The sequence below is a fragment of the Cimex lectularius genome, unplaced genomic scaffold, assembly GCF_000648675.2.
Source record: "Cimex lectularius strain Harlan isolate CLEC.00 unplaced genomic scaffold, Clec_2.1 scaffold134, whole genome shotgun sequence".
NCBI lineage: Eukaryota > Metazoa > Arthropoda > Insecta > Hemiptera > Cimicidae > Cimex > Cimex lectularius.
In genome coordinates this window covers 835,122-849,459 of record NW_019392747.1, presented here as the reverse complement: position 1 = coordinate 849,459, position 14,338 = coordinate 835,122, and the positions used below count along the sequence as shown (strand labels likewise).

Sequence of the window (14,338 nt, the reverse complement as noted above, 5' to 3'; positions counted from 1 at the left end):
TAGAAGGAACCACGGGTTGCATTCCGGTAGCCTTAGGATACTGCATTTTAAAATCAAAACTTAGTAAATATTTGTGAATCAGTTTTGATTTTGCTTACGTCGCACGGGACGAAAAACATTCAGTCACTACGATAAAAAAATCGGACTGTACATAGTTATGAAAATACTTTATTCCATAGACTGCTTGGAGTTTTAACTCGAAAGACTGGTCCTAGGATTATGCCTTGGTTGTTCTTTTACCAAAGCGAATACGCATGGCTTAAACAACGACGTTAATTAAAATTCTTATAAAAAAACGTACAGTTGGGGTGAGAACCTCGAATTTCAAGACGGCAAAAATGATATTTTTTTTAGATTTTGGATCAATTTCTTTTCGGAACACATCTCCCAGGCCTTCGGTTAAGGCACGACAATATTGTACAATAGCTGAGTTTTCACATATTGATAAAATTTGTATATTTAAATTGGGTTTTCCATTTTAAAGGAAGCATTCTGATCCAGTAATTTACGTAGAAAGACCGGGCGAGAGAATTTTTCGACTGATAACGATGAAACGTCGGAATTACGTGAAATCAAATTTATTAACTTTACGCCAATTAATTTCAGCATTATTGTGAGAATATTTGCATCAGACTTTTAACTATGCAGAACCCAAACCATTTAAAGTAAATAAATTGGAAAAAGTTATTGCTGAGTTTTTTCTCTTTAAATCTAAATGCAAACCAGAGATCTCTCGGAACCGGAGTCAAAATAAACATGGAACGGCTCACCATTATGTTTGAGTGTTAGGACTCATAAGCCAATCCTTTTTGCAGTGCTAGAACTGGAATCAAAAACGAAAGACTGCCCTATAATCTTTTTTCGCCTGCATCCGGGTGATGAGGTGTCCTTTTCGCCGCAGGTGTAGCACGTCGAGGTGGAGCTCGTCCTGGATCCGAGTCGATGATTAAGTCCAGATGTTCCGGCATTCCGCTGATTGATTCAAGTTAATGATTCGGGTGCAAGAAGAGCATTGTAATACTCCTGTACATGATGATGACGAGATTAAAGGCATTCCTCATTGCGAGGGTTGAACACTGGTAGTGTTGTTTCCTTCAGGCAATTGAGTCGCAATACTTTCGGCAGGCGATTCTTGAAAACATGGCGGCCGGTCGAGCCGATTCTTTTTTTCATCTTCGTCGACTTATAATGTCCAAAATCTGTCACCCGAATTGGATGGCGTCAAATCAAAATGATGCAGAGGAAGATCATAGATCATATCCCACTTCTGTCGTAGATTTAAAGAAAAGAAAATGGTGATCGATAGCAGAGGCGAGGAAATAAATTAAAGCGTATATCTTGAGTTGCGATAGTAGAGTATATATATATATATATATATACACACATAACTCTACTATCGCAGGCTAGTTATTCCTCCTTGGATTCTTCCCCTAACAAAAGATTTCTTCCCTTTCCCTTTCCTGTTAATTATAATATGTTAACATTCAAGTCTTCTATACACTCGCCAGACTTGCCCTTCTGATGTCTACCTCCTAATAAATCCACCGCTTTTAGAGGCTCCTTCCTATAACCTCTGGAATTCCCTACCTCACGCCATTCGACCTGTCTCAACCCTTCCAACCTTTAAGTCCCATCATTTTGAGTACTTCCTATCCGTACAATTTAACAACGAGAATGGTTATTTTTCTGTTAATTTTCCCTCTTCTTCTTTAATTTAATACGTTTCGTTGTTTTTTATGCCATTACATTTAAATCTTTTATTTATATATTCTTTTTGAAACAAATTGTGCAAAATTTTGGACATGTTTATTATTCAAGGCCCAAAGCCCCAGAATACAATTTATTTTCATCTTCTTAAATATTTGTCTACAATGTTGTTTGTCGTCATCTAATTAGGGCCCGAGTTTATAGTCAGGGAGTTTCATTAAAGAGTTAATATTTAATGATGTTTTATAACAATAAAAATGAGTGTCAGAATCAGTTTAAAAGCTTTGATTCTCGGTATTTCTCTGGCAAAAACGGGCTTAGTAAAGGGTAATTTTGGCCGAATTTCGTCTAAAGGAATACATTAAATCGCATAAACATCCCAGCGGTAAGGAAAAAAATAGTTTAAACACGAGAGAAAATAATTTAAATAATTATAAAATATAGATATTGTTTGAACAGACAGATTTTGCAATTTTTTTGTTTATATTATAATTTGAATTATTATTAAATAATCCATTAAGAAATATTTAGTTTATTATTTATGTTTATTAATTGTGGCCTGTTTCGATTTCTTTTTTTATATGTTTATTAACTATTTATTTTTTGATGACACAATGGCTTAATGGCCGACGTTTTTCAGCCGCTTCATGTCTGGTAATTTACTTCAGAGAATATCCAGGCAGCGGTTGAATTAATATTAATTATTCAAAAATCGTGAGATGAGGTCTGGTGTGATGGAGGTATCAGAAAAACATTTTCTTTATCGTGCCAACGTTTCGATCTTTATTGAGATCATCTTTTCTATACCGACTTCCTTCCCCACCCCCTCAAAATCCAACATGGCACTCTCAACACGACACGCAAGAATGGCACAATTACACAGAAGACAAACACTTTGAGCCCTGAAGATGATCTCAATAAAGATCGAAACGTTGGCACGATTAAGAAAATGTTTTTCTGATACCTACATCACACCAGACCGCATCTCACGATTTCTGAATAATTATCGATTAACGGTCACTAACCACCACACATTAATGTTCATTCTGAGTTGTCTTTGTCTGGACAGGTTTTTAATTATAATTAAATCTTCTCTTGACTTAATAGACTTTATTTTTTTTAAATCTAATCCTACCAATTTTTTTTGTCAAATTTTTTGAATTTTATCGTGGTCCTGTCAGGTCGGCCCGTTTATTCAAAACTTTATAATATATACGTTAGTAAGACAAATCCTCCATAATAGTTGTTCGGCAGTACGAGTATACCGACCAAAACAGATCTGTAATGTAAATCCTTGGTTGTATAATTTCTAGGCGGAGAACTCTGCTAATTCACCACCTCGACAACTGGGGGCGCATGGCTGCTGCTTTCCCTGACCCAGATCTGTCTCATTCACTTATCCTAAACTATTAAGCTGGATCAGTGTTGTTGTTGTTTTCATGAGAGACCGCAATGTTTATTGTTTTGTGTTTCCTTTCGAAAATATTGTTTTAATTTGATTTATTTTAATTAAGTCTCCTCGGACAGGAAATTCTCAGAGTAAAATTTCCTTGGCATCACCTCGACGGCAATGTGTGGCCGCCATCTAAGCTTTTGATCTTTCCATTATAAAGAAATACCTTCATCGCTTTTATCATTTGTTATTCATACAGTAACTATTGAATATGTGATTAATCAACTGATGGCTCATGGACCAAGCGTATAAGTATAATGATTTTGATTCTTATTGTATAATGTATGAAAAATGTATTCATCTAGCATTGATTTTATAGTTTTTGCGCGTAGTAATTCAGTATAAAATAAGTTATTAGCTATTCGAATAGGTGATGTCTGTCTCAGTTGTGACAAGGACATTAATGATTACCAAACACTTGTTCAATCCAAACCCTTCATTATACATTTCTGATGTGAATTACATATCGTGTTTTAAACTTCTTATACGAATTCGATGCTGAATGTCTTCATTCATAATATCTTCATATTTTTTTCATAATTCATTTGGAATTGATGGTGCGTATGTAGACGATGTGATTGCCAATAAAGCTCGCATTTGATTTGGACGAACAGAAATTGTCGCCTCGATAAGTGAACTATCCCATTGTGCATAGTTTTCGAATAAACTAAATATTTTACCATGCTTGATATGTTGTGCACTAACGATCAACTGTTAAATTTTGGAATACATGGACCTGAATATATCTATTGTGCTCTTCTGTTATTTGTAACTCACTAGCCAGCTTCAGGCTATTAACCAGCGTCCACAGCGTTGCTAGTGGTTCCTTGGTATAGGATCTTGCATGTGGGTTTTATTGTCCTAGTTGCAAGAATCTGCACCTACATAGACCTTCAAGGAAACATAAAATGTGTTCTGCAGTCTCCTCCTCTTCCTAGCAGTATCTGCACGGTCTTCTGTCTGTACTCCTATCCGGTGCATGTGCTTTCTTAAGTGGTAGTATATTTTTTTCTTTCCAAAAGATAGATTGGGGATGAGGCCAGGAAATAAAATTTAATGAAAAAAATAAATTCGTTGCCTCTATGCCTCGAATGTCCAGGGACCCATGCCAAGGTCAGATCATTAGTGTCGCTAACTTCCGTCTTTGCCACTGACACTCTTTGCCTTCGCCTCGCATCAGGCTACGACCCTGAGAGCAGCTTGGCTGTCAGAGAAAATGGCTATCTTCCGGGCATGTATTCCTAGCCTTTTTATTTTTCTGGCACATTGTTAAATTTTTCCTCGCCTTATCCCCAATTTACCTTTTGGAAAGAAAAAATATATTTAAACTGAGAAGGCTGATCAATCACCAAAGAAAATATTAAGTGGTATTGCCCTGTCAGGAGTCCAATCAGAATCCTGTTCGGTTGAGGTTGCCTTCCAGTAATTCTTTTGTAAGTTTTGCGGATGGTCCTTCTACGAATCTCTTCGCGTATCTCATACCCGTGGAATTGTTCCATCAGGTTTTGGACACATTAAGGATCCATTTTAAGATGTATCCTCTTTTGTGGCAGGCTGCTAGGCTGCAGTAGGGTTCTGGGCCCATACAGTCAATGTTGGCTACCTTTTTGGCCAAAGGTCGAACTTTTCATTGCCTCTATGCCCCGAATGTCCAGATACCCATGCCAGGGTCAGGTCATTAGTGTCGCTGACTTCCGTCTTTGCCACTGACACTCTTTGCCTTCGTCTCGCATCAGGCTAAGGCCCTGATAGCTGCCTGGTTTTCAGAGAAAATGGCTATCTTCCGGGAATGTATTCCTAGCCTTTTTATTCCTCTGGCACATTGTTCAATCACTATGATTTCAGACTGGAAATCTGTAGCATACTTGCCTAGGTTTACCATCATTTCGGTCTTGGGGTTCGTCCCAAAGACCCCAGCTCCCGTACCCTTATCGGTTTTGGATCCGTCAGTATACCAGTAGGAATTTGTCTTCCCGTTCCCAAAGTTGTGTTCCCTTGGCCCATTCTTCCCGTTCTGGTATCAGTACTTTGTACCTCTTGGTGTTCTTAAAAGTTCTTAAATTTTGGCCCACGAACGTTCAACAATGCTAAAAACAAATATTAACATTCTGCCTGATTTGGATGTATCGTATATAATCTTTCCAAAGCTAGTATTGAAAATAAAATTTGTAAATCTTTATGTTTTGATAAATTGTATTAGGCTTAATGAAAAATTCAGTCGATGTTTTTGTTGGTGTTGCTGCTGCTCTTTCAATTACATTTTTTGGTATGATATATACTTGTTGCTCGTTTTCGAGATAAACTGACAAATGAGAAACTGTTGGGTGTCTTTCATGAACTGGAAAGGATACAATACGTCAAACTGCTTAATTGCTACTAATATATCGTCCATGTTGTTTGATTTCATCAATAGAGCTATTTTCACTCTATACACCACAAACAGCCATATCACTTTGCTGAAACATTTCCAATTGTATCTGATGATTTACGAATATACATATACAAATATACATATATCACATATGATTTACGAAGTATTTAACATTGATAAACGCTTTCAAGGTTTTAGATCACTGTAGTAAATATGGAAAAACCAAACGATTATCAACTTCAATATCTTGGTTTATCAACATTTAAAATTATCGATGTACAATTTTCATCGATTGATCGATGGCGATAGTTTGGACAACATCATTGCCATCAATTCAATATTTTATAGAAGAAAAGCTCTTGTATAACGTTTTTTGTATTTTATATCATTCGTACATAGTGAGTTAAACTAGTGAACACCACTTCGACCAGGAATCATTTTTTTGTGTAAAAATTGCAAATAATTTTAGAAATGACGGTAGAATCAGGAATTTTTGTTGAAATTACGTTATCATCTCATCGGGTGTCATTTTACTCATCAACTAAATCAAGTGTATACTACGACTAGTTTCTCCGAACACATGACGTTCATCGATGATTTCAATTTCTGCTTGAAACCTTGCAGTAATGTCACGACGATCTTGTGACGTTTGGCCGGGCAATAGAAGTTCTTTGATCTTACAATCAAATGTCAGATTACATTTGAATGTAACGAACAAATATGGACGACCGTATTGACGAACATATGATATTGCATATTATGGGAAATAATTCATGTATAGGGGACTGCCTGTACACATACGACGGTAGTAGAATTGTAATTTTCCCAATATTATTTACATTGCCGTTATTACTAATTTTTTAATTATTTTGTCTGCTTCTACTTAATTATATAAATACTCAGTTAATTACACACAATTTTTTTTAAATGAAAAATTTGTGTGAGGCGGGATTCGAACCCACGACTTTCGGCTAAATATCAGGCTAATAACGGCCTAACAGCTTTGGCATTAATCCTGAGTTTCCAGCGGTGACAAAACCTGCAAATCCTGGTGACGCTGTCATTTAATTTTTCACAATTGTCTTAGGCCTCCAGGATGAACAGTAGACACCTATGTCATCCGCATAAAGCGAGGGTTTTGTGAAACTTTCGGTCGGTAACGAAAACGGATTTCATCTTGAACGAAACGTTGGATACATAAAATAGAGCATCTGGTATTTTTCGTACTACTAAAAATTGGGCAGTTTGAATGCGGCGGATGCTGTAATGTTTGGATGAGCCCCACACTTCCAGTACGTAAGTCAATATCGGCTTATCTAAGGTGTTGTAAAGCGGCCTTTTATTGGTGAGAGGTAAATCTAGGTAGGCCAAGAAATCATGGAATAGCTCTGTATCGTGTCTTAAAGTCGTGTGTGAGAATTGTAGGTCAGGCATTTGACGATGTACAGTCCGAGGTACTGCTCCCTGTCCTCAGTTGGGAGGGGAATATTACTTAAGTAGTCCGGAGCTTATTTGTTTAAAAAAAGTAAACTTGTTGTAGGTGTGTTTGAACGGGTTTTGAATGAAAGGGCGGTAAATACACAACATGCATTTCACTTTTCTCTCATTTCACCCATTTTCCAGGCCATGGTTGCCGGATTTTACGATAAGATTATGCAAATGACACCCCTCTTTTATTTCATCTGTTTCTGCTTTTGTTCCAGGTGATTTCGCCATTTTGCTGAAAGCGGGCATGTCCTTCTCGAAAGCGATAATTTTCAATTTCCTTTCTGCGTGTACAGCCTTCGTCGGCCTCGTGCTTGGAATTGTTTTGGGCGAGCTGGAAGAAGCTCATTATATATTCGCATTCGCAGGAGGCGTGTTCTTATATGTCTCTCTGACTCATTTGGTAAATAGCATTGTTTTTCAATAATTTTTTAGCAAAATTTTTCAGGAAAGAACAAGAAGGCGCCCCAGCAAATTTTGGCATACACAACGAGCGTCCCGACAACGATAGCTTTGAGCAATTACGAATTTAAAAAAACACTCATGCTCTTAAGTTTGAAAAATCTATTTGTTCTTACTCTGTACCTATTGTATTTATTACAAATGTATTTGTATTGATATTTTCATCCGGTTACGACATTAACACTTTCACCAGCACTGCACTCTGAGTTTGGGACAATTCCGAGAAATCCAGCTGACACTCAATATGAAGGATTAAAGCAGAAAATTGAGATGCTTTAAGATGTGAGAACCGATTAATTCATTCATCACATGTTCTTGTCGTTGTGGAAAGTGCAGTTAGCGACGTAGTAAGAGCTTTGACGATTCGTTTGAGGACTTTTGATTTGATAGACATTGGTAGGATTGGTGGAACACCACACCACTAACTCACGTTTTGTATAAAGTTTTATGATTTTTATGATTAATGCTTTGCTTGGCAGTCTCATGTTATATCTCTAGCGTTGAGATTTCACGTATTTCTGCTGTCATTATTCCGAGTTTGTTACGTAAGTTCATGTCGCTTGTTGTAGATGTACCCAAAAAGGCAAGACAGTTTTGTTCAATGTAAATGTACTTGCATTTTCTCCAGCATCATCTTTCGATAAGCTCAAGGTGTTGTGGGATGTTATACGTTTTTCGGTTAAGATTCGAGTTAGAATACAAAAATTGCCGTAGGTAGGGGGTAATGACTGGATTGGATGTATAAGTAAGTCAGCAGTATAAAAGGGGCCAAGAATACCCCCTTGTGAGAAGCCCATCTATAAAAATTTCCTGTACACATCAGTAAGCAGCAGTCTATTAGTGGGGAGGAAGCATTATGAAGAAAGAAGAAGAAATGATATTACGTGAATTTAGGCTGGGCATTAAAGATTGTAATATGAGGTTTTCGCTATATTTTGTGCATTACAGGAATGTTGGGTGGTAATGAAAAAGACTAAAGACTTTCATAGGGAAGGAAAATGACTCGTACGTAAGATTGGATTACATATGTTACGGTTTACGAACAATTGGAAGTAATGAGGTCATGTCTAGAGGATTTTTCTAACGGGGATTTTAGAATCTTTGGAGTAAATATTAAATATTTTGTAATTTCTTTAATTTTTTGATAAATATTACTATGATTGCTGTTTGCAGGGTTTAATTGCGACTAGATCTGAATGATAGTCTAATCCAGCAAAGTTACAGAGACAATAACGATCGGTTTTGATCAAATTATGAAATTATTGTTAAAAAATTCCGCCTGTATTAATTTTTTTAGTATTGGCAATATATTAAGAACATAAAAATATGATATTGTTGAGTGAACAAAAGAATTTGAGCAATTTTTCTGTATTTGCTTATACTTAGAATACTTGAGCTATCGTCACTCGGTCACCAACTCTCCCTATCTGAACTTACCTTCGAATTTTTCTTCCTTTTAGCCGTTTTTCAAATGTCGTGAATCAGGATTTGATTCTCGGCGACAAATGAAATGGCTGCGGAGAGCTCTTAGTGAAGATATACTTCGTTTTACTTATTAAATCCATTATATTTCGACCAGAAAACAGAAGAACTTTTTCAAGTTTTATAATATTGTAAACTAAATTCATTGCAGTTCGTGGTCCGATTGACCAATTAACATTTTTCAATTATGTGTGGCGATTAGCGACCATTAATCGATATTTATTTAGAAATCGTGAGATGCGGTCTGGTGTGTTGTAGGTTTAAGAAAACCTTTTCTTTGTCGTGCCAACGTTTCGATCTTTATTGAGATCATCTTCAGGGCCTGGGATTTACAAACATTGTTTACATATAACAATTACATTTTGGATGTGGAAAAGTGAAATATTCAAAATCCAACGTATATATACACAAAATAGCAAAATCTCACTGGCACTCTCGACAAGACACGCAAGAATGGCACAATTACACAGAAGATAAACCCTTTGAGTGAGTAGAATATATAAAATATATTTGATTGAATATATAAAAAATATATTTTGCATTGTATAAATTCATTTTTCCACATCCAAAATGTAATTATTATATGTAAACATTGTTTGTTAACCCCAGGCCTTGAAGATGATCTCAATAAAGATGGAAACGTTGGCACGATAAAGAAAATGTTTTTTTTTTTAACCTACATCACACCAGACCGCATCTAACGATTTCTAAATAAATTTTTCAATTAATTAATATTTATGAAAGGTATTCGTTGAGATAAAATAGTCAATGTCACGAGCGGGATTCGAACCTACGACCTTCGGCTAAATACGCCGCTGCTCTACCACTTAAACTATCGCGATGTCGATCCACTCGAAACCAACTTGTCATCTCAACCTAACTTTCTAATTTTCCCTCCTTTTTGCTCCTTTTCAATTGTCGTGTAATCTATTTCATTGTTGGCGACAAATGAAATGGCCATTTTTATCTCAACCAATACCTTACATAAAGATCAATTAATTGAAAGATGTTATTTGGTCAATCAGATCACGAAATCTAACGAATGTAATTATATAATTATCTTAAAATAATGTTGTATAATGTGACAGATACGGGGACATATCTAAAATGTTAGGTTGGTTCGCCTATTCTCCCTTTTGTGCCCTATTCTGCGTTATCGCTATCTTTAGCGGAAGTCTGTCAGGCGATATGAGTTTGACGGGATAAAGCGAAAATAGGCGGACCGATTTTCATCAGATAATCGCATAATTCTGTTTCTCGATGAACCGTTGTTAACGGATTGTACATTTTCACAGATACCGGAACTAAAAGAGATGCAGAAAATGAAGCTCAAGAAGGGCCGGAATGACACGCTTGTTTTCTTCTGTCTGCAGAACATCGGAATGATCACTGGCTCCTGCATAATATATTTGGTCACAAAATATAACGAAAAATTAACGAACTTATTTTAAAATAATACGACAATGTATAAAAAGTGAAAAGTACTTTAAATTTGTATTCATTTATTAAAATAAACGTAAAGTGAAATGAATCGTTTTAACTTACGTCCAAAATGTGCGTTTGACCGTCAAACCTGTGATCAAAACCCCGATTTTACACTTGTAAGTAATTGTATATACATGTTTTTAATTATAGTTTTATGTGGTTCTGTGCTTGTATTGTCAATGAGTTAATCTGTGTTCGTCTAGTCTTAGTTTTTGGACAATTATATTATTATGTTTGTATCTGCAAGTCGATTGAAATTGTTTTAGTTTAAAAATAATATATTTTTATAATAAGTTATTTTTTATTTAATTCCTTTTAATCTGTACTTGATAATGTAAATAATAAGCAGTTACAGGGGCGTCGATGGCCGCAACGGTTTAGGCTTTGACACGGCGCTCCTCACTTTAAGGTAAAGGTCCCGGGTTCGAATCCAGCGGCCCTACGTTTATATGACCTCTGCTGTTGCGAACCCTTGTTAAATATATATATATACAAGCTGTAAATTTAGCGCTATTTTTATGCAATGCCCTTGTTTCAATTTCGTGGTAGAAAAACATACTCGTCTTTCTACTAAAATTCTCACAAATTATTATTATTACATAGGGACAAAATAAGATCTAGGAAAGGCATTGCATCCATCCATTATTGCAAATTTGAGCGTGAAAAAAAAAAATCGCTAAGGTCGTTACACCCAGGAATGTTTTCTTGATCCTGGTGCCTAAAGCTGATCTGAGAAAAGATTTTTTCCCTCAAAGGTTTCGAGGTTGGGAATAAAAGGGATGTGAAGAGGGACGGAAATAAATTAAGGCGGGAAAGACGGGGGAAAGAAAAAATAAAAGAAAGGTAAAACGAAGATTGATGCTAGAGGAGAGGAAGAGTGTACTGTGCTCAATGGGTCTTGATTTGGACAGCGGTGACCAACCCTTATCGTCTTCCTTCCGCTCTTGACTTGTTCAGGTCTAACAATACATAAAATTACAAAAAGAAACATGTAATTTACCTTAAAAAACATCTTTTTTCTTCTCATAACCATACTTAGCCGAAATGAAATTTCTAAACAACCAGAAAGAACATTAAACTCAAATGTTTCTCGATATACTGCCCGTTCCTGGTTATTCCATACCTGACATGTAAGGAAGAAGAAGAAAAATTTATTCTGGACCATTGGGTCCCCTTGAACGACAAAAACGTACAAAATTTGGCGCAATTCGCGTCAGAAAGAATATATAATTTAAGATTTGCATATAATAGAAAAAATTAATGAAACCCCCCCCCCCCAAAAAAAAATAATAAAAGGAGGAAAAATACAAAAAAAGTATACTTACCGAAACAACTTAAAATTAACCAACTTCGATGTTAAATTCGAGAGATCGGAGGTAATCAAGAAGACTGGACTTAAAGGAGGAAAGGTATATAATACACTGTGGCATAGTGGGCAACGAAAAGGCGCATATTGCTGCAAAACGGGCCACTATTGATGGGATCCCACTTAAGTACTCTCCTCACACAGATTTTACTTCCCACTTGAAAGAAAAGATATGGCAGAAGTGGCAGGAGGAATGGAGAGAAGTGAAGGACAACAAGTTAAGGGATATTAAACCTAATGTTGGCCCTTGGGGCTCCTGAGTGCGCAACTCGCGGCTCGAAGAGACTGTGTTGACGAGGCTTAGAATCGGGCATAGTAGACTTTTTCATGGATAACTTATGTGCAGAGAACCGGCGCCGGTATGCGATTGCTGAAGGGAATTGGTTACAGTAAAACACCTCTTCACTAATTGCCTTAATTTTGAGCAACAACGAATACTTCATAATATTCCAAGCCAATTAGCAGAGATTCTTGGTGATGATCCCCTGTTATCTCTTTAGACTCTTTCACTTTGTGAGAACAACACGTTTGATACAGAAAATATGAATAGAAATATAATTAAATATGTATATAGATGTATGGGCATATAGGCGTTTGTGAGTGTGTGTGTGTGTGTGTGTGTGTGTGTGCGCGCGCGCGCGCTCGCGTATGTGCATACCTATGGAAGAATGGAGAGTGTAAGATAGGGAAGGAACGAAAGAAGAAAAAAATCCATAACCAAAGATAATTTTGAAGCCAGGAATAATTAATAAGTAGTTGCTGTGAGGACAAGCAACAGACAATTTCACAGAGGATAGCCGGGTTGCGTCGGCCCGGCGGGCGGGGGCGGGGCTTGCTTTGGTGGTATCCACTCCTGGGGAACCTCGGGTCTGCACTAGGATCTGGGAGGCATGTGGATGATAGCAGTGGCGTGTACATCACTCTGAAAGATCGGCTGCTTCAAGCAAAACATTAATGTTCAATGCAGGTGATATTACCCGGTGGGTGGAGTGCCGTTGACTGGGCGCCTGTTCGCCTGCCCTGTGGGCCGTCCGCGGCCTGGCAAATCCAAAATGATCAAGAAACATGATCCTATGAGATTGTACGCCGTAAAAAAAGGAGGAAAGGGTTGAGGCATGTTGATTAGGTGAGGTAGGTAATTGTTCCATGTTGTTGTATCCCAGAGATTGTAACAACGGAGTAAAGAGCGACTAAATGAGGTGGTAACATCAGAAGGGCGGGAACGAGTGTGGCCAGTGTGTAAAGACTTCAATGTTAGCATATTATAATTATAGGAAGGGAAGAAATTGTTTTTTAGGGGAAGTAGCCAAGAAAATATCGCCTGCGATAGGAGGAGTACAGCTATTGCAAACCGTATTAGACACACGAGATATCTTTGGGGAGCTAAATATGAAACGAACAAAGAAGTTCATGATTCTCTTGAGACTTTTTTCGTTTTTTTTCCCATCCACCGCCCCGCCGTACCTAAGGGAGACCCCATACCGGCGGACCTTGGCCACTAGACTAACTTATTTTCTTGTATGGGGGAAAATGGAAGCATAACGCCTTCCTTATGCCTCGATCTAAACGAGGGGCACGAGGAAGGTTAGGGGTATATATATTTTTCCTCTCTGTATTACTTAAGTTGACCTAATCGAATAGGTCTCTCCCTTGCTGATTACTCCTTTTCGCACAGTAATATCATACAATCATTACATAAAATTACAAAATTAAAATTATAAAAACTATATAAAATTACAAAACAATGTAAATATACTAATTTAAGCAATAAAGAACAATCACAGTTTTAGGTACTATATAACAATGTTAACTTATTTTTAAAGAAGTAACCTGCCCGGAATTATCTGTACTAAAGTTATACACTTAAATATATCACAGTTTAATCACAGGTGGTTTAGAAAGTTTTTTTTTCAGGTACTTGGTTTACTACCCGCTAGGATGCTCTGTGTAAGCTGTTTGAACACATGATAAGTTTGCTCGCTTTTCACAAGTTCCTTCAATTCTGGAGGCCATATATTCTGTTAACTGTTTCGCAGGTCCTGACGAAGTTGTACAAAGCTTGGGCAGAAGAATAGCTTGTGTCGTACGTCTTCACGAACATTGCATAACTGACAGTTTGGGGTATTAGCTCTCTTGAATTTGTGCAAATAAACTGCAAAGTTTCCATGCCCGGTAAGCATTTGTGTGGACCAAAAATCTTGTTGCACCCAACCCTTCTTTTTTTTTCTTTAATGATGGGAAAGAACTCATAAGTAAGCCTGCCCTTGATACTACTTTCCCATCTGCTTTGCCAGATGTCGGTTACCCATTCGTTTAGAAAAGTTTGGCGCTGGCTGTTGGGTGCATTTCTTAACCAATTCGCTTCATGTTCCTCTAAGCCGGGTGGGTAGTCCTGGTAGCAATCTCTCTTCAGCTGTCTCTTTGCATTAAGGACTTTTATGACCAAGTCAATAGGTGTTGCTATCATTAACACTTGGAGAGCGTGAGTAGAAGCTCTTGAATTCTTCTAGAGACTGTTAACTAGCTC

The 14,338-nt window shown here is 37.1% G+C and overlaps 1 protein-coding gene across 4 annotated transcripts in view; it reads left to right on the top strand.

Moving 5' to 3' along the window:
• Window positions 1–10,716, top strand: part of LOC106670214 (zinc transporter ZIP8-like) — a 53,622-nt gene extending 42,906 nt beyond the window's left edge. For 3 of the 4 annotated variants that reach the window (XM_014400327.2, XM_014400328.2, XM_014400326.2), the window contains 2 exons: window positions 7,235–7,419; window positions 10,256–10,715. In XM_014400327.2, the coding sequence (XP_014255813.1) occupies window positions 7,235–7,419; window positions 10,256–10,411 (341 nt within the window). In that variant the 3' untranslated portion in view covers window positions 10,412–10,715. Of the gene's footprint in view, window positions 1–7,234; window positions 7,420–10,255 lie in introns of all 4 variants that reach the window. The other variant, XM_014400329.2, reaches the window with a different exon arrangement.
• Window positions 10,717–14,338: the final 3,622 nt, after the last annotated feature.